The sequence below is a fragment of the Suillus fuscotomentosus genome (assembly GCF_016647785.1).
Source record: "Suillus fuscotomentosus strain FC203 chromosome Unknown F5891scaffold_63, whole genome shotgun sequence".
Lineage (NCBI taxonomy): Eukaryota > Fungi > Basidiomycota > Agaricomycetes > Boletales > Suillaceae > Suillus > Suillus fuscotomentosus.
Window position 1 is genome coordinate 282,024 of NW_024539575.1, and position 25,484 is coordinate 307,507.

At 46.3% G+C, this 25,484-nt stretch overlaps 9 protein-coding genes across 9 annotated transcripts; 5 read left to right on the forward strand and 4 right to left on the reverse strand.

Annotated features, from left to right (window-relative positions):
• Positions 1–684: 684 nt before the first annotated feature.
• Positions 685–2,384, forward strand: F5891DRAFT_1057154 (kinase-like domain-containing protein). Its single transcript, XM_041362734.1, has 8 exons — positions 685–953; positions 1,017–1,184; positions 1,232–1,297; positions 1,351–1,533; positions 1,581–1,611; positions 1,665–1,702; positions 1,757–1,972; positions 2,026–2,384. The coding sequence occupies exons 1-8, from the start codon at positions 924–926 to the stop codon at positions 2,224–2,226; spliced, it is 933 nt and encodes a 310-aa protein (XP_041221316.1). The 5' UTR covers positions 685–923; the 3' UTR covers positions 2,227–2,384.
• F5891DRAFT_1251013 (kinase-like domain-containing protein) lies at positions 2,022–3,868 on the reverse strand (the record flags this gene model as incomplete). The annotated part of the gene is made up of 9 exons (XM_041369893.1): positions 2,022–2,720; positions 2,773–2,982; positions 3,032–3,069; positions 3,122–3,152; positions 3,205–3,390; positions 3,442–3,504; positions 3,552–3,666; positions 3,719–3,780; positions 3,833–3,868. 9 exons carry the CDS (start codon positions 3,866–3,868, stop codon positions 2,496–2,498), a joined length of 966 nt encoding a protein of 321 aa, XP_041221317.1. The 3' UTR covers positions 2,022–2,495.
• A 1,914-nt stretch (positions 3,869–5,782) lies between these two features.
• F5891DRAFT_1193927 (kinase-like domain-containing protein) lies at positions 5,783–9,204 on the reverse strand (the record flags this gene model as incomplete). Its single annotated transcript, XM_041367853.1, has 16 exons — positions 5,783–6,016; positions 6,069–6,275; positions 6,328–6,365; positions 6,417–6,447; positions 6,501–6,686; positions 6,747–6,809; positions 6,843–6,972; positions 7,027–7,116; positions 7,864–8,051; positions 8,101–8,310; positions 8,368–8,405; positions 8,463–8,493; positions 8,549–8,734; positions 8,788–8,850; positions 8,901–9,015; positions 9,083–9,204. 16 exons carry the CDS (start codon positions 9,202–9,204, stop codon positions 5,783–5,785), a joined length of 1,932 nt encoding a protein of 643 aa, XP_041221318.1.
• A 1,209-nt stretch (positions 9,205–10,413) lies between these two features.
• F5891DRAFT_984046 (uncharacterized protein) lies at positions 10,414–13,601 on the forward strand (the record flags this gene model as incomplete). The annotated part of the gene is made up of 12 exons (XM_041377398.1): positions 10,414–10,467; positions 10,489–10,578; positions 10,628–11,063; positions 11,197–11,258; positions 11,289–11,348; positions 11,370–11,606; positions 11,735–12,013; positions 12,219–12,602; positions 12,657–12,772; positions 12,841–13,027; positions 13,083–13,171; positions 13,355–13,601. The coding sequence occupies 12 exons, from the start codon at positions 10,414–10,416 to the stop codon at positions 13,599–13,601; spliced, it is 2,241 nt and encodes a 746-aa protein (XP_041221319.1).
• Positions 13,602–14,922: 1,321 nt separating this feature from the next.
• F5891DRAFT_959709 (kinase-like domain-containing protein) lies at positions 14,923–15,874 on the forward strand (the record flags this gene model as incomplete). Its single annotated transcript, XM_041375672.1, has 5 exons — positions 14,923–15,165; positions 15,215–15,245; positions 15,299–15,336; positions 15,387–15,593; positions 15,644–15,874. The coding sequence occupies 5 exons, from the start codon at positions 14,923–14,925 to the stop codon at positions 15,872–15,874; spliced, it is 750 nt and encodes a 249-aa protein (XP_041221320.1).
• Positions 15,875–16,736: 862 nt separating this feature from the next.
• F5891DRAFT_1251043 (kinase-like domain-containing protein) lies at positions 16,737–18,238 on the forward strand (the record flags this gene model as incomplete). The annotated part of the gene is made up of 7 exons (XM_041369894.1): positions 16,737–16,766; positions 16,802–16,972; positions 17,020–17,085; positions 17,139–17,321; positions 17,373–17,495; positions 17,550–17,765; positions 17,819–18,238. 7 exons carry the CDS (start codon positions 16,737–16,739, stop codon positions 18,017–18,019), a joined length of 990 nt encoding a protein of 329 aa, XP_041221321.1. The 3' UTR covers positions 18,020–18,238.
• Positions 18,239–19,066: 828 nt separating this feature from the next.
• F5891DRAFT_1193930 (kinase-like domain-containing protein) lies at positions 19,067–20,331 on the reverse strand (the record flags this gene model as incomplete). The annotated part of the gene is made up of 8 exons (XM_041367854.1): positions 19,067–19,261; positions 19,312–19,539; positions 19,590–19,627; positions 19,688–19,718; positions 19,769–19,960; positions 20,012–20,077; positions 20,124–20,264; positions 20,314–20,331. 8 exons carry the CDS (start codon positions 20,329–20,331, stop codon positions 19,067–19,069), a joined length of 909 nt encoding a protein of 302 aa, XP_041221322.1.
• A 1,576-nt stretch (positions 20,332–21,907) lies between these two features.
• On the forward strand, positions 21,908–23,442 carry F5891DRAFT_1280997 (kinase-like domain-containing protein). Its single transcript, XM_041370442.1, has 6 exons — positions 21,908–22,048; positions 22,112–22,276; positions 22,324–22,389; positions 22,443–22,616; positions 22,825–23,037; positions 23,091–23,442. The coding sequence occupies exons 1-6, from the start codon at positions 22,022–22,024 to the stop codon at positions 23,175–23,177; spliced, it is 732 nt and encodes a 243-aa protein (XP_041221323.1). The 5' UTR covers positions 21,908–22,021; the 3' UTR covers positions 23,178–23,442.
• Positions 23,443–23,543: 101 nt separating this feature from the next.
• On the reverse strand, positions 23,544–24,349 carry F5891DRAFT_959713 (kinase-like domain-containing protein; the record flags this gene model as incomplete). The annotated part of the gene is made up of 5 exons (XM_041375673.1): positions 23,544–23,768; positions 23,821–24,030; positions 24,085–24,122; positions 24,175–24,205; positions 24,257–24,349. Coding segments are annotated over 5 exons (597 nt in total), but the record flags the coding sequence as incomplete, so codon positions are not given.
• Between the last annotated feature and the right edge of the window lie 1,135 nt (positions 24,350–25,484).

Below are 25,484 nucleotides of genomic sequence, written 5' to 3' on the forward strand. Positions count from 1 at the left end.
GTCTCATCTGAGGCCATAGTGCGACAAAGAGGTGTGACTGAGTATAACCATGAGGCTCCTTGGACTGCGTTCACGCGTTCGCCTTTCCTGAATCCCCAGTTGAAGAGCGAGCCATCTTAAATCTGGTGGAAAGCAATAAGAGAAACGGTATGTTCCTGCGGGGCAGTGCGGGTTATCCCGCGGCAAGTCTCGACGCTTGAAATTGGTCAGGGAGCGGCCAAGTGTGTAGATGAGTACACAGGATCACTGTTTTTACTGCCGTTTACGGACATCCCTTACATACCTTTAAGAACTTCCAGAGCGCTGAAGATTTCGGTTTGACTGTAAGCACTGCCAACCAGTGCGTTAGTGGAGTCCTTCGTGATGGTCTGATAGAAGACCCATATGTTTCTAAGAAGATTTCATCCATCGCGTGACAGAATATTTGGACTGCTGCGATATGTATTATGAAAGCATTCACGATTGGATGAGGTAACTATGGCACTCCCTGAGTCCCAACAGAGTTGTGTACCCGCGCCCAGATTTGGTGTCTTCTAATAACAATGTGGGCGTAATAATGACGAAATAAAGGCGTGTGCTGCAGTGGTGACCGGTGACGACGAGCGCTTTTAAAGTCGTGGGTGGAAGGAACTTGATGACGTCATTTACATAACGAAAGAACTTTCGTTAGTGAGCACTGCCACAGTGCGGCCTCGTGTTGGTACATCAAGCTTACATCTTGCAGTTTGTAGTATCAAAGTTCTACACAGACGGCATTAGTGATGGTGTGACAATTCACTGCCCCACCACGCGGTGTCTGTTGAGCGTCTGTATTCTCAATTATATACCTGCAGACCAACCGCTTCAAGCTAACAACGACATCGTCTCTACGGCTGCCTTTCGCCACCTCGAACGCTGTGGCCTAGCATTGCTGTTATCCCGTAATGGGCAATTGCTGCTCTCAAAAATCTGTGGTAAGTTCATGCCCTTGTATTCAATGTGAATAACAATCACAGATTACCCTCGGGCTTTGATAGAAGGGAAATGGCAGTCCCCAGCCTCCTCACCGAGTTGATTTCAAAATTAAGCCAGATAACATTCCTACGACAGAAGTCACAAAACTTGAGTCGTTTCCCAGTGGTACAGGAGGGCTCGGTGATGTCTGGAAGTGTTCTTGGTCTCGACCTCAGGTTGGAACATTTAAGGTAATTCTGCACTCGATCGAAAATTCACAATATCAACTACCTTTCAGGTTGCAGTCAAATCAGTCAGGGTTCCTCAAGCAGATGATACAGAACTGGTGAATAGGACGAGCAAGGTAGGAGCAAGAACGAACTGAAAGTCGTCGTGTTCACCCATTTTAACTCACAGAGGATTCGTCGCGAGGCTTATGTTTGGATCACCCTAGAGCATGAAAATATTCTTACTTTCAATGGTGTTGTTGATGGCTTCGGGCCACTCCCTGCCCTAGTTTCTCCGTGGATGGAAAATGGATCGCTTGATAGTTATTTGAAAAAGGGATGTGTTCCTTCCAAGACCGACAAACTGAGAATGGTATGCACCGTATCACAACATTCGGACGAGCTCTAACATGTCTTTAGTTGAAACAGATGGCGGCTGGCCTCAAGTATTGTGCATCTATATTTTTTCTGTATCTGGATCAGACATGCTCACCGACTTGTCAGTACACGACAACGAAGTGGTTCATGGCGATTTAACATGTGTACGTGTTAAAAGTCGTATCTCTGATGTCTTAGTATGACAACTCGATCTACAGACCAATGTTCTACTCAGCGCCGATGGGAAGCTCCATCTTGCGGACTTCGGTCTCTCAGTAATCCTTTCAGAATCACAAAACTCTACCTTCAATTCGTGCCACCAAGGAAATGTGCGGTGGATGGCACCTGAGATGCTTGCTTTACCTGAGCAAGGGGGAGTGGTCGTACCAACCAAAGCTGCCGATATATATTCATATGGTTGCATCATGCTTCAGGTGTGTTCCCCACCATTCGATTGCATGTCAGTTACTGTGCTGATCATGTGCAGCTGTTTTGTGGACGTGCACCTTACCTCTGGCTAACGCAAGCATATCACATCATTACTGCAAGAGTCTCAGGAACAGAACCCTTCCGTCAATTCACTGACATTGAAGATGTACACAAGGAGTATTCGTTGAAATGCATATCTGTCAGATCCGGAGATCGACCAGTGGCTTCCGCGATTGCGAAGTTCTTAGGAGCAGAGTAACAACAATACGATGAACTAGCTTAGGATGCTGTGTACTCGGAACAACATTCATGTGTTTCCTAATTTATCCTTGTTTACATACACTATGAAGATTGGTATTGCATGTAGTCTGCTAGCGCATTAGTATTGCTCCTACATAAATACAAATACAGCTAGTGAATCATACGACACTGAGAAGTGAGAGCGGACACGGAGCAATCTGATATATGGTAGGACACGCCCGGAGTTAACATAACAACAAGAAAGAGGATCACTTCAAAACCAAGACTTTATACAAACGAAGCCTCATTCAACAGTGCTTCTTGAAGATAATTTATTACCTCTTCTACTGACGGCCGAAGCTCACTCTCCGTTGACCAGCACCGCCGCATGAATTTCAGGTGATTACGCTGGATTTCGATGGAGGAGTCAACGGGCTCTGTGCGTTTGAGCTTAGCAGAAGTAACGTGCATGGCAGACTTCAGCCACCAGTAAGGCTTTTTCCCATATAGGACCTGCACGCAGGCGAAGTTAGTGTCACCAGTCAGCCAACGCGAGACCACGAACCTGAAGCATGATACCGCCGAGAGCGTATATGTCAGTGGATATCGTTGCGCATTGTATGGGTTGCTCTTCTGGGGGGTCAAGAAGCTCTGGAGCGACCCAACGTACTGCACCGGTGTGGTAGGAAAAGGCAGGGTTGGATTGCACCATGATATTGGAGATACCAAAATCTGCAAGACGAGGGGACCCGTCGGCAGCAACCAGAACATTACTCTACGATTATCATAAGATGATTCCGGTTGCATGGCATCTGTGAACTTACGTTGGTGAGGTCGCCGTGTATGACGTTGTGGTCGTGAACTGCAGAAAACAAAGTTATATTTGTGACATCCAAAGTTGATCCATCACTCACGATACCGGAGCCCCTCAGTAATTTGTTCAAGCTGTTTGAAAACGTAGTAAGTTCCCGTACTCGTCGTCGTGGATATGACTCACCAGCCGAAGCCTATTTATCATCGAGAGGGTCTCATGTACATGCTTAAGGTAAGAGTCCAAAGTCCCGTTGGGCATCCAGGGGGAAACCAATGCGCGAAATGGGCCGAACTGCTCTACAGTGCCATGTAAGGGCAATACATATTGATGCTTTAACGCGGCCCATATACGGATCTCGCGGTCAAGGTTCTGCGTCTCACAAGTTCATATGTGCCGCCATCAGACCGGCACCCAACATACCTTGTTGATTTTGACAATTTCAAGATCACTTAGACTTGGGAATCGTGGGGATTTGACCGCCACCTGAAGTCATAATCAGGATATGCAGAAAAAGCAAGTTCATGAAATACCTCATCAGAGCTTGCGCCACGGTTCCATTTACACTTGTAAACATCTCCCAAACCACTCGAGGCGGTTGGGTAGCTGGTTTCCCGGTGGATATCACTTGGATTGATACAGGGGACACTATTACTGTTCCATGTTTATAAAGTCCTGCTGAGGCAAAGAAATGACATACAAGTCCTCTGTATCATCGGAAGGCTGAACAGGAGATGTTTGGCCACCTGGTGCATGGCCAACCTGTTAAAGTGAGATGAATGGATGGCTCCATGGACAATGTCAACAAACGTACAAGACCATGCAGGAATTGTTGAACGCGATCGAGCATGTCGACGAGAAATCACAGTGGAAGATGGTCCTGTTCCCTAGCATCGATGAACTACAGTCTTATATGCAAAAAACACTAGTGCGACGATATCGCAAAGTTATCCTACCGATAATTACGGTGGAAAGAGGCTGCGTAGGGTTCAACCGAGGACACCACGACTAGTATTGGTCGAAGCAGCGCTGTAGATGAATTAGATCGATGATGAACGCTGGCCTTCCACTACAGACGCTCACGTTATTAGGCGTCGAGGGGAAATTCCACTTCCGATCTATGGCGGACAATGAGACATCTTGAAACGTGTTGTCAGGGATGTGAACAGCAAGTGAACAGCACTGGCAATACGGAAAAGAGCAGTCGCAAAGCCATATTCACTCTCGGCGGCTAAGATAATCCTCATGGAAAAGAGATAAGAGGTTCGAAAAATATGTCATGTTAGTTCTAACATCGCCTGCTACAAAACGATGTTAAAGCAAGTCAGTCGTTCTGCGAGGGTCAATGTTTGTTATTGGAGGCTTGAGCCAAATCGAAGCAATTAATGGCTTGAGCGTTGGCCTTGTCTGAGTCAGTCTTGACTGAGAAAAGCAACTGATGACTGACTGCACTGAATTGGCCCGTCCCATTCTACCTGCACCAATGATTTTCGAACCACTCGTTCATATAGTAATAAGGCATGCAAGGCGTCTTTAACGCTCGCACTGCATAGGACCTCAAAGAAACATTCCCATGTATGACAAGTTCTATTGGCAACTGGGCCATATTGAAACCGCACCTTGATCGTGAGGTTTTCATGCAATATGACTCATGCTCCAAGATATGGAACAGATCGGTGATGTAAGGTGACATGTCGTGACAGGCGAGGGTAAGGTTCCGTAGTTCTGATTCTTGTTTAATTCGATCATCCAGCGTTGATTCGCGGGTTTCTGCCACCGAACCCTTGAGCAGGTCAGTCCTCCGCCTTGATCAATCATGAATAATTTCCTTCGTTTCAAATCACCAATATCTGCACCTAGAGGTTTGGGGCTTGCATAACAAGACTCGCATCCCCTGACTATCATGTAGACACTGGCTTTTAGCTCATGTATGGTATGAGTCACCTGCACAGGGAAAAACCTTGAAGGTTTTGCACGCAGACCTAAAATGAACGTTTGCAGCATGTAAACCAATACTAATTTGTACATACCTTCATGATCATCGCTCCAAGGGAAGTTTCAGGACATTGCCGGACACTAGTTGCTAATAGTACCATGTTGAATAAAGTGGTAGTGATCGGCTGGCGCACAAGATCCACTGTGGTGGCAAGAAGTTAGTCAGGGTTAGTTAGTCCCGTGGTACAGAGAGGCACCTATTGATCTCTCGGGCAACCAGCCAAACAAAATAAGTATTGGAAAATAAACTTACCAATGCGCATCAACGCTCATGCATACAGACTCCGAAGTTGGAACCTAGCGACATAACGCAACACTGGCAAGAAGCGCGACTCCCAAATATTCAACACTATCTCTCCGAGAACATCGTACCATAGATCTCCTCCCGTACGGAATCAGTGTCGGCCTTTCCCCGACATCGTGCTGATGGGGGGTCCACGGAGTGCACGTTTACCGTATATTCAACATGTCATACTACATACACACTTACGATAGATAAGCGGCCCCCGTGAATATATCATAGGCTACATCCGGCATGGGTCTTCAACTCGAAAGGACAACAAATTTTTTCTTTAAAAGAAAAATGCCCACTGAATCATGCGTTGGAATGCTGAGTGGACACAACTGCAGTGACCAATCTATACAAGTCCAACATGAGATAAGTAGAGGCGACTTGCTGAAAAATTCGAGCATACATAATAGTAGGAATGCACCTCACCACCGTGAAACCTCAACGTAAAAATGATATCATAAATCGATTGGCGATCGATCAGCTCTGTGTTTGTTTAACTAGCGCAGTAATATGATCTGATCCTAAGAAGTTCAGAACATCAACGGCAGAGGGGCGACGTCCTATATCACCCCAGCATTTTTCGATGAAATCCCAGAAAGAATCTGCGTCGTGCGGACTCAATGGCCTTGTAGGCTTCTTACCCTTCAGTATCAGGACAATGACTTGGTGATCGCTTCGCACATCTGCGTAAGGTGGTCTGCCTGTCATAACCTATGGAATCTTTAGTCGCAAACTAACGCAACCACTAGGGAACGCCTCGAACCTGAAGCATGATGCATCCGAAGGAATAGATATCGCTGGCTGGTTGTGGAGTCAATGATTCTTCGCTCTCGGGGACCTCGAAGAGTTCTGGTCCAGCCCACCGCACGTTGCTTCTGATGTATGAAGTCCCTGAGAGCTCAGAACACATGGTAAGAATTCCATGGTCTGCTACGTGGACATTGCGGTCTGAGTCTATCAGAATGTTGTTCTGGCGTTTCAGATCAGAACTAGAAGGCAAGTATCAGACGACTAGTACATACGGCGGTAAGGTCACCGTGGACAACGCCCTTCGAGTGGACTGTAATGCTATTACGTATTGTTTTCACAAACTATTAAAGATTCCACATACGGTAGCTGATGGCTGCAGCGACTTGCCGTAACTAAAGTTCCAATGAATACCATGATGTAACAGCACTTCTGAGAAACAACTCACGATCAGGAGCTTTTGTTTGATGGACAATTCTGTGAAATGGTGTTCAAGATATGTAGTGAGCGAGCCGTTGTGTATCCAGGGAGAAACCATCGCTGGAAGTAGCCCAAATTCACGACTGAAACCGAGCAAAGGCAAAAGATTTTCATGATGCAGTTGCTTGCGTGCACGAAAATCGCCCAAGAGTCTCTATGAAGACATGAGGCTTGAATAAGCGCATCACATACAAAGGGGAAACCGATAACGTACTTGAGTAACTCGGGCCCTGAATTCGTCACCTGCGACATCGATCCTTATAGATTTGACTGCCACCTGTCATGGATTCAGATTGCCGGACAGTCATACGTGTAGCATGCTTGCCTCCAGGCCAGGCCGGTTGGATGCGATATAGGTGCATTTCCACACATCCCCGAAACTACCGTGCGCTATTGGATGAGGCGAGTCCTTGGATACAAATCCCGTAAGGTCGGGCAAGCTGCATGAAAAGTCGCATGAAGAAGTGCATGGCCACAAGGTATTATGGACTTACTGGTTGTCGGGGTCTATCCCACTATCACTGGTGACAGATGGGCTGCTTCTCCACCACAACAGCTTCCTCCTGACATTCTCTAACCAAGACCTGCAGTGGGACAAGAAAGGTTGGATCATTTAGGTTAGTAGACTCATGAGTGTGGTCTTTTAACGAGGCAGGTTGAGCGCAGGAATAAGAAGACAATAGTATATTAGTACCTCCTTTTACAAATATGAATAGTTGGAGATTATTTGGCCAACAATCAAAAGTCGCGCTATAGCTAGACGTCCTCCGTTTCTTCCATTGGATCAACCAATAACCGGCTGACTTTATCCGATGGGCTCCCTTATAGCAGCGCTACCCGCAACAATAGTCGCTTCTTTGCCGCTTGAATCACCTTCCGCGTTCCGCCTCGTCGTGCAGAGGTAAATGAATCGACCAAGTAGACGGAATTTCCCGTTTGAATGGGCGTTAATAATCATAAATTTTCGTTCTCCGCCAGGGTGACTACAACATGGACACATTGATATGAACGAGTCGAGTCCTGCGGTGTTTTGCCTTGAGACATACACATTGCTAGAACAGAACAGCCTGCATGATATTATATCATTTCATTCATTCGCAGGAGACAGATAGAACGGTCGTACTGCCACAGTTTAGGCACATGATTCCAACACAACCAGGTAGGGGTTGGCAATATAGCAAGCCTTGGAGTGTGCGCATCGAATCGTGGATCTCCCAAGCTGGCTCTCCTAAAATCGATGAACCCCCATATGTTTAATGTGCACGGAATCGATTACCAAACTTGTCTGATACAAAAACATGAGTTAACACATAGCATCTCTATAGCGATACATTAAATCTCGGACATCAACAATAGGAGGTCGTTGTGATGACTCAACCCAACATTGCTCGATAAAGTTCCAGTGACAATCTTCGATGGCAGGGATGTCTGGACGCTTAGGCTTCACACCTTTGAGGATGGCCACAACCACCTGGTGATCACTGCGAATGTTACAGTATGGCTGCTTGCCCGATAAAACCTGACATAAATGAGAACAAGAGCGCTGCAAATACACGTTGTCGACAGACCTGGTATGCGATGCATCCAAATGAATAAATGTCACTTTCTAGTTTTGGTGAGCTAGATGCATCCTCGGTGTCCGGAACTTCGAAGAGCTCAGGCGCAGACCATCGTACATTACTCCTGATGTAAGAGGTCCCGTTCAGGTCGGAACATGTAGTCAAGAGCCCATAGTCTGCTACAATAGCTCTTCCGTCTTTATTGATGAGCACATTGCTCTAAGAGGAAACGGAGACGTGAGCAGTGTCACAAATCTGCATACCACAGTTGCTTACACCTGTGAGATCCGCATGAACCACCCCCTTAGAGTGGACTAGGCACAATATACTGTCAGCTTATCTTAATGCAATGCAAAAATGACATGGCATACGATATTGAAGACCAGCAGCTACATCAGCGAGCTGTTATGGCGCTCGTGAGTTGTGGTGCAGCTAATGATCATCGAGGAATACTTACCAAACTGAACTTGTGAGCCCCAGAGAGGCTGTCATAATTTTTACCAAGATACGTGCTCAAGGATCCATTGGTCATCCATGGAAATACGATGGCTGGTACTGGACCAAATCCGTAGGTAATCCCGTACAAGGAAAGAATGTTATCATGACGCAGTAGTTTCCACTTGCAGAAGTCATCCATTAACCTCTGCAAATATATTCATATCATTAAAGCGAGTGTTCTACATCATATCGGCCCACCTCGCTGACGATTTTCTTGAAACTGTCATCCTGAATTTCGATCCTGACACATTTAACCGCCACCTTAAAACTTATCATCAGACGTCAGAATTTACCACGAAACTCATACCAACCTCCACATTGTTATCTTTATCTGAGAACACGCACTTCCATACATCACCGAAACTGCCCTGGGCAGTAGCATATGCCAATTCCTTCATGACCTTCATGGTGAGGTCGACCGGGCGTCTAAATCAGTTGAAATTTTTGGCAAATGAGTCAGCTTTGTTCAAGGTACAGCCCTACGTCCACTCACTCGTTATCATTGGAGTTTACATCCAGGTGTGTCGCGCCCGACGTTTCTGTTTCCGGTTGGACTTTCCGCCATTTCTTAGGCAGCACACTCAGGCTGAAGATCCACGCGGAAAGAGTATTCATCTGTCGCCCTGGCAACGCAATGAGGTCGAAATCTTATAGGCCCGGGGCAGTTGGGGTAACCACAGAACGAGGATAAATACTAAACTTTGCGAGATTCCTGCCCTTATATCGACGTTTGAGAGGCTGCTGGCTGTAGTAGATACTAGAAACCAAGGCGCTACATTGATGAGAGTATTTACCACGACTACAGGAATATGCCGTGGCAGGAACGTAACTGTCTTCTGTAGTGCTTCCCATAGGCTACCAATCAGAATTCGAAATGCTTGAACTGCTCAAGGTTCCTTGGTCTCAGTTATGTCCTGTAGTGTATCAGAATGCACAATGCCCAGAGACTCCGACAGGACTTCCATACCCTTGGCTATGGTCAACGAATAGAGGATCTCCCGACCAAATGGAATTCAATGCTCCGATGCTCGCGCAGTAACGTTGATTATATCACAAAATTTCGGTGCCGATCAGCGATATGCCATACAACTAATTATGCGAGTGCAAATGGAATCCTCGTTCCTTAGCAGTCCATAAAATCGAGGTAAGTTCCTAATGATACAGGAAGCAATACACATACTTGAAGCATAATTTCTACATAAAATTTGATACCACATCGCCTTGATCATAACTCGGAGAATTATTACCACTGCAGAAGACGCACTTTGTCAATAGCCACACCTTCTTTGATTACTGGCTAGTTGTAAAAGACGTAGTCGCTTAAGACTCTGTGTTATACATGAGCACGTTGACAAACCAAGAAAATGGGTATCAGTGTTATTCGGCCGAATACCACTCACGTACATCCTGCATGCATTGCAGTCCAAATGTAGATTTGTTATATCTCGCTAAACCATCGCAGAATCTGAGTTCACTATATCGTAACTCATGACTAATAACAGTTCAGATAAAGAAGAATGGCGTACAGCATCAACATTCAAAGTTACATCATGCAGAGCTACTATATAAAGGTATCGACAACGAGCTGTGGTGTTGTTATAGCGGGTACGACTCGACAATCAGCACACATACCGTAAAGATGATCCATGAGTTAACGAAGTGGCGGGATTTCGGACTTATTTGAGTTTAGAACAATATAAGTGTATACAACACAACGGAATAAGCCAAAAATGTAACGCACCTCTATTGTGAGTTAATAAGACGAAACGTTCACCTAATCTCTCTCGCTCATATTCCTATTCACAACATGTGGGAGGGCGAGTAATGCACATGGCAGAGAGGAATGATGTATTAGTGACAATTGGGGAGGAGAGCGCAGTATGAGGTAGTTTGCTGAAGATTTGGGATCTTGGGAAGACGGACAAGAGAAACCAAGCACCAGTGTTACTGAAATCTTCCAAGGTCCAGCCTAGCAACAAGCCTCATCCAGTGAGTGACTCACTACATTCAGCTTTCGCTCGGTGAGTTCGTAATTCAGGTCTCTTGCTTTGCACTTTCTTCTGCGCTGTCTTTCCTTGCCATCGGCTTGGCCGACGGGACGGTGCTACTTTACAGGCATCTGGACCAGCCAATGTCTTCCACAACGTCCCTGACTACACTCCCTAATACACGCATCATCCATGAATCATCCCCTGAATCTATCACTGGCCTTGGTTTCCGAGAATTTTCGGGTCCCACTAATGCCGATGCTAAGGATAACAACTTGCACCTTTTCATTGTGACTACGAACTCGGTATACTTGTACCACGTGTCCGGCAAAGGGGGCAGAGTATCCAGCGTGTTACTAGACGATATTGGATGTGGACTGGGATATGTGGTGATGGATTGGCGCGCCGAGAACATCGTGCTTGTGAGAGATGAGGAAGTATACACGTATGGTTTGCAGGGGAGGGAGCTGCCATATGGTTATGAAGGTGAATGGATTGGTACAAATTTAAGTCCTGGGAGGTGATGTTACGTCTTTCACAGGCTACAAGTCGTCGATCCACACCCACCTTAACTATGTGATATAGTTGTTTTGGTCACCTGCTACGCGAAAGCTTGCAGCACGAGTGGCAGGTGGTGACGGTGATGCGTCGAGGGTGACTGCATTTGACATGGAGAATAAGGTAGGTTGATATACCAGGGTGTTTGCGAAGGATATCAGAGAGGTGATCTCGGAGTGGGGAAATATTTGCATTCTCACAAATAATGGGCAGGTGCGTCCTAACAATGTTCAGAATTGTGCATTGCTTTTTAATCCGACGTCACTGCCCTTGCAAACTCTCCATGCTGTACGCAAAGGCTCTATACCCACTTGCACTGAGTCTCGCGCAGACACAACACCTTGGCGAGAGCTACGTGATATTCACCGTCAGCACGGTGACAACCTCTACACGAAAGGAGATTGTGATGGCGCGATGACGTACTATCTGAAGGCGATAGATTGGTTGAAACCGAGCTACGTCGTTAGAAAAGTCAGTGTTTTTTTCAACACAATAGGTCTGACGATGGTGGTGCAGTTCCTGGACGCTTAGCGCATTCACAACCTTGTTACCTATCTGCAAGACCTACATGCCCTTGGCCTCACAAACGCTGATCATAGCACTCTTCCACCACTCTTCTGCTTAATACCTACACCAAACCCAGAGACGTTGCACGCTTAGACAGTTTCATTAAAACAGAGTCTCGACGTTCTGGTGCGGCAGAGTCGAACGGCGACCTTCCATTTGACCTGGACTGTAGGCAGGCAGTATACTTTACTCATGCCAGCTACCTTGCGAAGCGCTATAAGCGACACGAAGAATACTTGAGGGTTATGGTTGAGGATGCTGGGGAGTATGAGGAAGCATTAACATATTTGAGACACTTGGGAGCAGCCGCGGTAAGTTCAATCTTCGTTATTTTTATTTTTATCTTTTTTCCTGTATGAGGCTAATACATTTATATAGGCGGAAAGTAACCTCGCTAGGTACGGACGCGCTATGCTAGATAATATTCCAGAGGAGACGACGCAGCTCCTTATTGATGTTTGCACCATTTCTGGACCCCTCACCATCCCCGAACCAGAGGATACCATTCCATAACAGTCGAGCACACCAGCAAACGCTCCATCGTACCTTGCCCTCTCCCGTGCACCCGCACCTGAAGATAAAGTTGAGGAATCCAAAGCGGACAAAGAGGACCTCACAGGGCCTCAAACAACGCAGCCAAGCGCACCAACACCATCCAAAGAGAAACTGCCTTCCCCTACACTCTATTTCGCGCATTTTGTTGATCACCCGTCATATTTTGTCCGTTTCCTAGCAAGCGTAGCTGCACGTTGGTGGGGACAGTCACTCCTCTTTCTTTCAAACACTAGTTCGGATAACAACGAAGACCTGGGGAAGCACAATCAGGCAGCAGTTTGGAACACGTTGCTTGAGCTCTACCTTGACGGGGGCTCTCCAGAACAACAAGAAAAGGCACTCAAAGTTCTGACGAGCGACACCTTACCGCGCGACAAAGCACACGCATTGATTCTTTAGAGCAGCTACAGCTATACCCGAGGTCTGGTCATACTTTGGGAGAAGCTGGGCATGTTTGAGGACATTTTACGGTTTTGGATGGACAAGCACAATGCGAATCTTCCGCGTCAACAGAGGTCCCCTTGTACGAATATTGCGAAACACACCCTCACCTCTATGAGCTGCTGCTGCGCTTCTTGACAAGCACGCCGGAGCTGCTCACGCGGCACCAGGCGGATGTAGAGAAGATTCTGGAACATATCGAGAAGGAGCGGATAATACCTCCGCTTGGTGTAGTCCAGATACTGAGTAGGAATGGGGTAGCGAGCGTAGGCCTCGTTAAGGACTGGCTGATGGGACACATCAAGGAGGCAAAGGAAGAAGTGCAAACTGTGATTTCTTTACATTTCTTTCTCATTTTCGCGCTGATGATTTTTCGCGTGATAGGTCCAGCAACTGATCAGCTCCTACCGGCTGGAAGCGAATGCGAAGTTGAAGCAAGTGGCTGAACTAGAGGGCCCCATGCATGCAAAGGGGTTTAGTGTGACGCGCTGTTCTCAGTGCAGCGGGCAGCTCAATCTTTCCAGTGTCCATTTCATGTGCAACCGCTTACATCATTAGCGGTATGCGTTTCGCTTACTTATTAATTGACTGAACTATGTTTTTCCTCGAAACCTTTTCTGGCTATCTCGTGATGGCAGTGCTAACATACATTATAGGTCCCTGCTAGACCACGAAATCGAATGCCCGCTTTGCGTACGCCAACATGGAATCATCCAGGAGATTCGGGGGAATCACGAGATCAAACACGAGCTCTTCCTCGCGGATGTACAAGATAATGGGTTTAAAGCGGTTGCGGCTGGATTTGGCAAGGGGGTGCTAAATATGACTCGGTTGGACGATAACCGGTATTGCGCCGTGCCATACTTCTACCACATGATCTGCATCTATTATGGTATTCAATAATAAGTTATCAAATCAATGTCGTTCATAAGCTCGGGGTTGATCCACAAGCGATGGGGTATTTGCAGATTTCTCCACACATTGATTACTCGTCCTTCCATGAATTCTTCTTCAGCCGACAGACGTTCCATGTCTCCTGACCCTTCAAACTTGAAGCGAAATCCCTAGTTTGGCCGTTGTTCCATGTCCATTCAACAATGAGACTTTGTCCTTGAGATCTCGAGACTATGGAGATCAGTGAATCAGTATTGCTGATCAACACGCACCTAAATCATGGTCCTTCCGAGATCAAACTTCTTGGGGAAAATACCGCCAATACTAATCGAACCACAATCGAGAATCCACAATCGGTGAGGTCAAGTTTTTTTTTCATCTTTGTCAACAGAACGGTAGGAACTTATGAACTTTATACTTGAATACGCACGCTCATAACTCAAATTTCCGTGGATGAAGCTCAATATGATAGATCATGATCAGGATTCAGGACGCAAGTTCCCCTTATCGTATGAGTGGTCTTACAGTGGATAGAACAACACGAGTCGTATAGGCGCCGCCTCGAGTTGTTATCATAGATGGGATAGACTCGGAACCATTTCATGAGCGCATACTTCTCAGCGCTCACATGATCAGACGACAGGCAGCATTTGCTAACAAAGAATTGGTTATCAAGATTCACATTCCATCGCAGGGTTGGCCGGTGCTTCGCAAGCTGTTTAGGCCAAAGTTTTAATTGATAGTTGACCACGCCTCAAGACTTTCTCCATTTGATGCGTTTAGAGATGGGCGTTTATGTAGTGGATGGAGTCAGTATCTAGCATGAATTCGATCCATACTAATTGTGGCTTCCTGTGTGCCCTCTGGAAATTCTACTTACCGGAGCTATCGATGGATCGCGATATCAGACGTAACTGTTATAGTTCTTGGGTATAAGACGAAAAACCACTGTTGCTAAGAAAGTACATCCGCATCCTCTTGTGCCTGTACTTATCCTATCGATATGCCGGCTCTCACTCTGAAGACTATTGCACGTCAAGTCCCTCTTTACCTTCATCGATCCAGCTCACCATCTCCACTACTCAGACATCCGAGTCAACGTACGGTTCGTTCATTGTGGACGCAGGCATTAAAACCAGCCAAACCATAATTCCGACTGCTTCGGGTGGACTTGCAGATGTCTACAGATGCATATTGCTCGGCGACGCGAGTCTGGAAGAAGTATGCCACGCATTGATCTTCTCCATGCTTACGCTCACCTACGCTGAGGTTGCAGTGAAATACCCACGGTATTCAAGTCTTACAGACGCCGTAATTGACAAGATAAATCATGTATGTTTGGGTAGCCTCCGAAAGCTCCGCTCGTCTGAATTTCTTTGGAACACAGAATCTTGAACGCGAAATCAAGATCTGGACCAGATTAAATCATCAGTATGTATTGTGCTTGCGTGGCACCGCAACAGGTTTCGGTATATTTCGAGCATTGGTTTCCCCCTGGATGCCGAACGGGACGTTGAACTTCTATCTTACTCATAAGAATAAAACCCTTGCGGGGATGGACAGGCTTCACATTGTAAGTTTCTCTTTCGATGCCGATTACTGGAGCTTACTGTTTCTCAAAGCTTAAACAGATTACCGAGGGGCTCAAATATCGTAAGTAACATATTGGCTCGGAGACGACTGGCTTTACTGTATACTGCGGGCAGTCCACGACAATGACGTGATTCACGGCGATCTGACCAGTGTAGGTTTACCTACATTATACCTTTCGTGACCCACTGATGATTTTTATAGAAAAATGTCCTAATTGCTGTTGATGGGTCCCCGCGTCTTGCAGACTTCGGTGTTTCGAATATCATGGTTCAATCTGACCCGGCATTCTCCTTCCACAATGGCGCAGTTTGTTGGGCAGCTCCAGAACTCCTCTTCCCGGAAGGTGAAACCGTGCCATGTGCCACCAAATCCAGTGATATATATGCTCTTGGGTGTATCATGCTCGAGGTCAGTGTCTCATTTGCGTTTTTTTTATGACGCTGACACGGTATTCGCAGGTATTATACACCAAAACACCCTACTGGTGGATCAAGCAAGCCCACCAAGTCATAGCATCAAAGTGCAGAGGCCAAGAGCCCATTTTGAAAGAAAACACCATACAAATTCAAAAACATCATCTGGATTTCATGCAGCAGTGCTGGTTAATCGACAGTAAGAATCGTCCATCAGTGGAGGGGGTACTGGACTTTCTCGAGAGAGCTATCTCTAACGGGGACCCATCTACATAACGTTGCTGCTCGGAGCTGGTTCATTCTCATCTTTTTTTGTTATAGCTACCTCATTGGCATAGTATATAGTGTCCAAGTATGTAATACATGATGGCATATCCACAATTCAAAATTTTAACAGTATGAATAATGATATTTTGCAAGAGCAGAATTATATCCTGCTACAGTTCGCACGGGTACAATATCAAGGTCTCATCAATTCACTGATGTCTCAGATCTGGTAGAAAGTGATAAGAGAAAGGGTATATTCCTGCAGGTTATCCTGCAGCAAGTCTTGACGCTCAAAAATCTGATCAGGGAGCGGCCAACTGTGTATATTAGTACGCAGGATCCGCCGGCCACGGACATGCCTTACTAGTAGATACCTTTGAGAACTTCCAGAGCGCTGAAGAATTCTGTTTTACAATAGGTGATACTTGCAACCGGTGCAGCGTTAGTAGAATCCTTCGTAAGATTCTGATAGAAGACTTGCATTTTTCCACAAAGATTTCATGCATCGCGTGACATGAAAGTATGCGGCATCTTGCATCGAGGCGACTGCGGGAAGAACACTCCCGAGTCCCGACAGAGTCTCGTGTGTTCGGTGCACCTGCACGCGGGGATCTTCCGGAAGGAGCTTGATAACAACTTTGCACTGCTAATACTCCCCGTCACGGAGTTGTCGAGTTTCCGAAACAAATTTTCACCCAAACTGGCATTGATGATACGGTCTGAACGTTGAACCCCACTACGCGGCGTCTGTTGAGCGTCTGTATCCTCTGTTATATACCTGCAAACCAACCGCTTCAACAATGGAATCGCACGGCTGCCTTTTCCTTTTGTCACCTTGAACACTGTGGCCTAGCACGGTTATTATCCTGCAATGGGCAATCTCTTTTCTACAAATTCTGTGGTATGTTCTGCCCTTGTATTCAATGTGAATAGCAGTCACAGGGAAACCGCCAGCATTCTCCCCCAGTTAATTTCAAAACTGAGCCATACAATATTCCTGCGACAGAACTCAAAAAACTCCAGCTGTATGCCAATTGTGCAGGAGGGTTCGGTGATGTCTGGCTGTATTCTTGGTCTCGGCGACGACATCCAGTTGGAACGTCCAAGGTAATTGTGCACTCGATCAAAAATTCACAATATTAACTACTTTTTAGGTTGCGGTCAAATTAATCAGGGTTCCTCAAGCAGATGATACGGAACTGGTGAATAGGACAAGCAAGGTGGGAGCATGAATGAACTGAAAGTAGTTGTATTCATCGATTTCAACTCACAGAGGATTCGTCGCGAGGTTCATGTTTGGATTGACCTAGAGCATGATCATATTCTTACTTTCAATGGTATCGTTGATGGTTTGGGGCCACTACCTGCCTTGGTCTCTCCATGGATGGAAAATGGATCACTCGATAGTTATCTAAAACAGGGACCTGTTCTTTCCAAGGCCGAGAAACTGAGAATGGTACGCACCATATCTTGCATCACCGTGGGACGCGTTCTGACATGTTTTCAGTTGAGACAGATAGCGGCCGGCCTCAAGTATTGTGCATCTATTTTTTTTTCTGTATCTGGATCAGACATGCTCATCGACTTGTTAGTACACGACAAAGGAGTGGTCCATGGCGATTTAACATGTGTATGTGTTAAAAGTCGTGCCCAAGATGTCTCGTTATGACAACTCGATCTACAGACCAATGTTCTAATGAGTGCCAATCAGACGCTCCATCTTGCGGACTTTGGTCTCTCAGTGGTTCTTTCAGAGTCACAAAACTCCACCTTCAATTCGTGCCACCCAGGAAATGTGCGGTGGATGGCGCCCGAGTTGCTTGCTTTACCTGAGGAAGGGGGAGTGGTCATGCCAACCAAAGCTGCCGATGTTTACTCGTATGGTTGCATCATGCTTCAGGTGTGTTGTTCCCCATTCGATTCTACGTAAGTTACTGTGCTGATAATGTGCAGGTGTTTTGTGGATGTGCACCTTACCTCTGGCTACCGGATGTGTTCCGCGTTATTGCGGCAAGACTCACAGGAACAGCACCCTTCCGTCATTTCCGTGACATCGAGGACGTACACAAGGAGTTTTCGTTGAGATGCATAACTGTCGATTCCGGAGGCCGACCAGTAGCTTCTGAGATTGTAGGGTTCTTACCAACAGAGTGACAACAATATGAATGAACTAGCCTAGGATACTATGTACTCGGAACGACATCTATGTGCTTCCCGATTTATCACTGCCTTGTTTACATACACTATGAGGACCGGCATTGCATGTAGTCTGCTAACGCATTAGATTTAGTATTGCTCCTACATAAATACAAATACAGCTAGTGTATCATACACATACGACACCGAGAAGTGAGAGCAGACACGGAGCAATATGATATATGATAGGAGACACTTGAAGTTAATTTATCACCCCTTCTACTGATCAATGGACGAAGCTCGCTCTTCGTTGACCAGCACCGCCGCATGAAATCCAGGTGATTAGGCTCGATCTCGACGGTGTTAATGGGCTCTGTGCGCTTGAACTTGGCAGAAATAACGTGTACGACAGACTTCAGCCACCAGTAAGGCTGTTTCGCATAGTCAACCCACCACCCACGATATTAGAGCCCCTCGGCAATTTGTTTGAGCTATTGAAAACGTAGAAAGTTCCCGTACTCGACGTCGTAGACAAAACTCACCAAATCATGACAAAACATAAGCGGTCGATATCACATGCAGCTGTAAAGTAAAGTCTGTTCCTCCGAGAGCTCACAAGATGGCCACTCTCGTGCTAACTGCAGGCTGACAGCAGTTGACTTGGATTCCAACAGAGAAAATGTTACTGACACGGACGAGACGGATGACACGAAAAACCGCCGCAGCGCGTCATTATTCAGTATGTGTGTTGCCGGTATGTCTCGACAACTGAGTGAAGTTGATTCAGCAGCCTGCTAGCGCCCAGTTTGAAAGGGCATGGTGTTTTGAGAATAGTTCCGAGTCTACGCTAACCGTTGCACAATAATAGTTTGAATTCCGATAGTACGCACTCTACAGGTAACAAGGAACAGATATAACATCATGGTCACCGTGCAGCATCTTACAGGACTATAGAACTTTATCCTACAAAAGCGAGTTGTAAACACTTAATCGTGTAGCAATACCCTCCAACCTTGTCACTATAATTGGTACACACTATCATGGGATCTCACTACATGACAACGCTTATCGTGACCCCAGACGTCTCATGACATCGTCCATCGTCGGGCGATTGGCTGACATCTTATGCAAGCACGGTGAGAATTGTTGATACACCGCATGGCTCTCTATGTCCTTGAAAGGGGCACGTCCCTTGTATATCGCGCCCGTAACATGTGAAACACTTGTTATCCATGCGTAGGGCTTATTCCCAAAAAAGATCTTGGACTATTGTTAGAAGACTGTGTTCGTGTATTGACAATCCGACAGACCTGAAATACGATGCAGCCATACGAATAGACATCCCAAGCTTTAGTCGGCTTCTCGTCTTTAGCTTCGTCTTCGTCTTCATCTCCACTTCGGAGAGCCTCGGGGGGCATCCAACGTGCGTTTCCTGGACGACAGGAATTGAAGGTGGCGTTTTCTGCCTCGGCAAGGATCATCGATAGACCAAAGTCTGCGAGACGGAGGCGACCGGAGCTGTCAACCAAAACGTTGGTCTGTCATTGAATTCAGCTACACACTACATGTGGATTGGGATAAGACCTACCGCTGTCAAGTCGCCGTGCACGATACCCTTGCCATGCACTAAGTGGATAGTCTTTAGTATACGGTGCGATCACTACATCTGTCAACAACGGAACTCACAGTAACTAATACCAGCAGTTACCTGCCATACCTGAAATCATGGCTAAGTATAAGCTAGTGCAGTAGTCATTTGACACTTACAAGCTCTCGTTTTTCAGGGTCAGACAATTCCGAAAACTTATGCTTCAAGTAATCGTCCAGCGATCCTTCTTCCATCCATGGAGACACTAATGCTGGAAGTAGCCCGAATTCTTCAGCGAAAGTCACGCCCTCGAGAGGGAGAATGTGATCGTGTTCCAACTGCATCCAAACATAGGCCTCACGACGAATTTTCTGGAGAAGATGTATCAGCGAGTGGAACTGCATATCAATTTCTGCCCTAACCTTGCCTATCGCTTTCAATATCGTCGCATCTGTTAATCCGGGGACCCTAATAGATTTGACAGCAACCTTGATTATGATAAATGGCAAGTCTTCTACCCATGTCTAAACTCACGTCGCGTTGGGTTCCAGATGGTGTAGTCATTGAGCATTTCCAGATGTCACCGAGCCCTCCTCTACAGGTAGGACAGCTGCTATCTCTTGTGATGTTTTCCCCAGGAATAAGCTCTGGTTCGATTTTGAATTGAACTGACTCCTGCCAACGATATTAGTATATCATCAACGTGGAAGCAATATTGACTTACGGGGCGGAGACCACCCATTGTGAAGTCAAGCTAAAACTCAGAGTTCAAAATGACAGGTGCTAGGCAACTGCGATGTAGGGGACGAAGCGAGCATCCTTATATACCACTGCTGAAGAGACAAATTAACAATGCCGTCAACCCAAAAATACTACGACCATAAGATCTATGGCCTGTTTGAGCCTGAAACCTAGCGTCTTGATAGCAAGTATGATAGAAAATTCTGATGGGCTGTGTCATCGATGGTCTTGTCCATCAATGATTGATATACTGTACATCTTTCATCAGACTCGGCGGAAGATATCCTGCGATATACATGTTTGATTACATGGATCCCTAGGGTGCATTTTACACACGTACAAGATTAACACTCAAGCATTACATTCCTAGTTGCATACCTTTCTCGCGACTTCCCCATCCAAAGCTACGATGGAAGTAGCATATCCAAATTCATTATGCAATACACGTGTGCCGCTTGATCGTTTTTTGTTCCAGTTATCTATCGGAGACAGATTCGAACCGAGGCAAAGACTGTATCACCCAGTGCGATGACTGCGGAAACGGTATTGGGTAAGGCCGAGGATCTCGTGTATATAGTCCTGCACGGGATCAACATTCCTGTGTACATCAAGCTATATGGCCTTTATGTGGCTAGATCATAGCGCCTATCGTGTCGTTAAAGGGTTACGCCAGTGATTGTGTAGCGCCGATCGTAAAGCTCTCACCTATCATTGGCAAATATGATCAATACCGGAACACCAGTTGTAACAACATGATCTGAGTCCTGCGTGGCCTAGACCGGGATGGTGAGAATTCTTTTGTCTTCGATGAGCGAGCTCATCCCACTGGTCGACCGTCGAACACCTAGAGTGTCAGAACCGAAGCGCCAAGTACTACTTCTCAGACACTAAGCACATACCTTGGATGCATTCTAACCGTGATAGGCGCGCGCTTAACTCGGGAAACCATACAGTCCCGACATCAGACGTTCCAGAATCTATGCAGGAATTTGAACCGCGGATAAAGCCGGACGAGTGCAATTTTTGAAACGAACGCTTGGGCTTGATTTTCCTCAGCATACGCCTCATTCGAGGTTAAAGAAATCTAGTGTGACAAAAAGGTGCGACTGAGGAAAAAACATGAGGCTCCTTGAACTGCGTTCTTTCTTGAATCCCCAGTGTTGAAGAGCGAGTCATCTCAGATCTGGTGGAGAGCAATAAGAGAAACGATGTGTTCCTGTGGGCCATGATCCCGCAGCAAATCTCGACGCTCAAGAATTCGGTTTGATAGTAGGCACTGCCAGCCAGTGCATAATTAGTAAAAACCTTCGTGATAATCTGATAGAAGACCTAGTAATAGTATTATTTTTTTTCACAAAGATTTCATCCATCGCGTGACAGAATATTTGATGAGCGCTGAGTTCAAATAGAGTCTAGGCTAACGGCAGCTGCCGAGAGAATTTTGCACTGCCACAGTGCGGCCTGTACATCATTGCGGCAGTTTTTGAATTTGCTATCAGCGTTTCAGTCAGACTGGCATTGATATTGTAATGATGACAATTCACTGCCCCACTACGCGGCGTCCGTCGAGCGTCTGTATTCTCAATTATATACCTGCAGAGTCCAGACCAACCGCTTAACACCGACATCATCTACGCTTGCCTTTCGCCACCTTCAAGTTGAACGCTGCGACCTAGCCTTGTTATCCTGCAATGGGTAATTGCTGTTCTCAAAATGAGGTAAGTTCGTGCCCTTGTATCAAATGTGAATAACAGTCACAGATTACCCTCGGACCTCGACAGAGGGGAAATGGCAGTCCCAAACCCCCTCACCGAGTTGATTTCAAAATCGAGCCGTATAATATTCCCGCGACAGAAATCACAAAACTTGGGTTGTTTCCAAGTGGTACGAGAGCACTCGGTGATGTCTGGAAGTGTTCATGGTCTCGACGATCTCAGGATTCTGAGGTCACTGTGCACTCGATCGAAAATTCACAATATTCATTACCTTTTAGGTTGCGGTCCAATTAGTTAGGGTTCCTCAAGCAAACGACACGGAACTGGTGAATAGGACGAGCAAGGTAGGAGCAAGAACGAACTGAAAGTCATCGTGTTCATCCATTTCAACTCACAGAGGATTCGTCGCGAGGCTTATGTTTGGATTACCCTAGAGCATGACAATATTCTTACTTTCAATGGTGTTGTTGATGGCTTTGGGCCACTCCCTGCCCTAGTTTCTCCATGGATGGACAATGGATCGCTCGATGATTATCTGAAAAGGGAACGTGTTCCTTCCAAGGCCGACAAAGTACGCGAGTTCTGACATGTCGTTAGTTGAGACAAATGGGCCATGGCGGCCGGCCTCAAGTATTGTGCATCTAATTTTTTTCTGTATCTGATCAGACATGCTCACCGACTTGTTAGTACATGACAAAGAAGTAGTCCATGGCAATTAAACATGTGTACGTGTTCAAAGTCGTAGCTACGATGTCTCGTTATGATAACTCGATTTACAGACCAATGTTCTAATGAGTGCCGATGGGAAGCTTCATCTTGCAGACTTCGGTCTCTCGATGATCCTTTCGGAAGCACAAAACTCCTTCAGTCCGTGCCATCCAGGGAATGTGCGGTGGATGGCGCCTGAGATACTTGCTATACCTGAGCAAGGGGAGGTGGCGAAATCAACCAAAGCCGCCGATGTTTACTCATATGGTTGCATCATGCTTCAGGTGTGTTGTTTTCCATTCGATTCCATGTGAGTTACTGTGCTGATAATGTGCAGCTGTTTTGTGGACGTGCGCCTTACCTCTGGCTAACGCAAGCGAACCACATTATTCGCAGGAACAGAACCCTTCCGTCAATTCACTGATATCGAAGCGGTACACAAGGAGTATTCGTTGAAATGCATATCTGTCAGATCCGGAGATCGACCAGTGGCTTCTGCGACTGTAAAGTCCTTAGGAGCAGAGTAACAACAATACGATGAACTAGCCTAGGATGCTGTGTACTTGGAACAACATTTATGTGTTTCCCAATTTATTACTGCCTTGTTACATACACTATGAGGACTGGTATTGCATGTAGTCTACTAGCGCATTAGTATTGCTCCTACATAAATACAAATACAGCCAGTGTATTATACGACACCAAGAAGTGAGAACGGACACGATATATGATAGGAGACACTCGGAGTCAACATAAGGACAAGAAAGAGGATCACTTCAAAACCGAGACCTTATACAGGTGAAGTCTCGTTTGACAGTGCTTCTTGAAGATAATTTATCACCTCTTCTACTGATGGACGAAGCTCGCTCTTCGTTGACCAGCACCGCCGCATGAAATCCAGGTGATCAGGCTCGATCTCAACGGAGGAGTCAATGGGCTCTGTACGTTTGAACTTGGCAGAAATAACGTGTATGGCAGACTTCAGCCACCAGTAAGGCTGTTTCGCATGTAGGACCTGCACACAGGCGATGTTAGTCTCTCTAGCCAGCCCACACGAGACCACGAACCTGAAGCATGATACCGCCGAGAGCGTATATATCGGTAGATTTCGTGGCGCATTGTATGGGTTGCTCTTCTGGGGGGTCAAGAAGCTCTGGAGCGGCCCAACGTACTGAACCGGTGTGGTAGGAAAAGGCAGGGTTGGATTGTACCATGATATTGGAGATACCAAAATCTGCAAGACGAGGGGATCCATCGGCAGCAACCAGAACATTGCCCTACAATCACCATAAGATGATTCTGGTTGTACGGTATGGTATGTGTAAACTTACGTTGGTGAGGTCACCGTGGATTACGTCGTTGTCGTGGACTGCAGAAAACAAAGTTATATTTGTCACATCCATAGTCAATCCATCACTCACGGTATTGGAGTCCCTCTGCAATCTGTTTAAGCTATTGAAAACGTAGTAAGTTCCCGTACTCGGCTTCATGGATAAGACTTACCAGCCGAAGCCTATCTATCATCGAGAGGGTCTCATGTGCATGCTTAAGGTAAGATTCCAAAGTCCCGTTGGGCATCCAGGGGGAAACAAATGCGCGAAATGGGCCGAACTGCTCTACAGTGCCGTGCAAGGGTAATACATATTGATGCTTCAACTTGGCCCATATACGGATCTCGCGGTCAAAGTTCTGCGTTTCAAAAGTTCAGATATGCGGCCGTCAGACTGGGCCACAACATACCTTGTTGATTTTGGCTTTGTCAAGATCACTTAGACTTGGGAATCGTGGGGATTTGACCGCCACCTGAAGTCATAATCAGGATATGCAGAAAAAGAAAGTCTATTGAAATACCTCATCCGAGCTTTCGCCGCGGTTCCATGTACACTTGTAAACATCTCCAAGACCACCCGAGGCAGTTGGGTAACCGGTTTGCCTGTTGATATCACCTGGTTTGATACAGGGAACACTACTACAGTTCCATGTTTATAAAGTCCTGCTGAGGAAAAGAAATGACATACGAGTCTTCCGTAGAGAGGCGCCCACTTGAAACATGATCGTCGGAAGTTCTATTGGGAGTGTCGACACTCGGGGTCGGCTTGCGGTACTGTCATCAGCGGAATGCTCGAATAGAAGATGCCTGGCCATTTGGCGACACGGCTAACCTGTGTTGAAGTGAGATGGATGGATGGCTCCACGGACGATGTCAACAAACATACAAGATCATGAAATAACTGTTGCAAACGTTCGAGCATGCTGACGGGAAATTAGTGGGAAACAGTGCTGTTCCCTAAAACCGATGAACTACAGCCTTTTATGCAGGAAACACTAGTGCGGCAATATCGCAAAGTTATCCTACCGATAATTACGGTGGAAGGAGGCTGCCTAGGGTCGAACTGAGGACACCACGACTGATACTGGTCGAAGCAACGCTGTGGTTGAATTCGATCAATGATGAACACCCTTCCACTACAGACGCTCGTATCAGCAGGCGTCAAAAACTCACTTCTGATCTGTGGCAGACAATGAAACATGTTGTCAGGGATGTGAAGAGCACTGGCAGCACCGGAAAGAGTAGTGATTGTGCAAGGAAACACCTACTCTCGCGGCTTTGTTAGCAATAGATAATCCTTGTGGCAAAGAGATAGCGCTTCGAGAAGATGTCATGATAGTTCTAACTTCGCCGGATACAAAACGTTGTTAATACGAGCCAGTCGTTCAGTGAGGGTCAGAT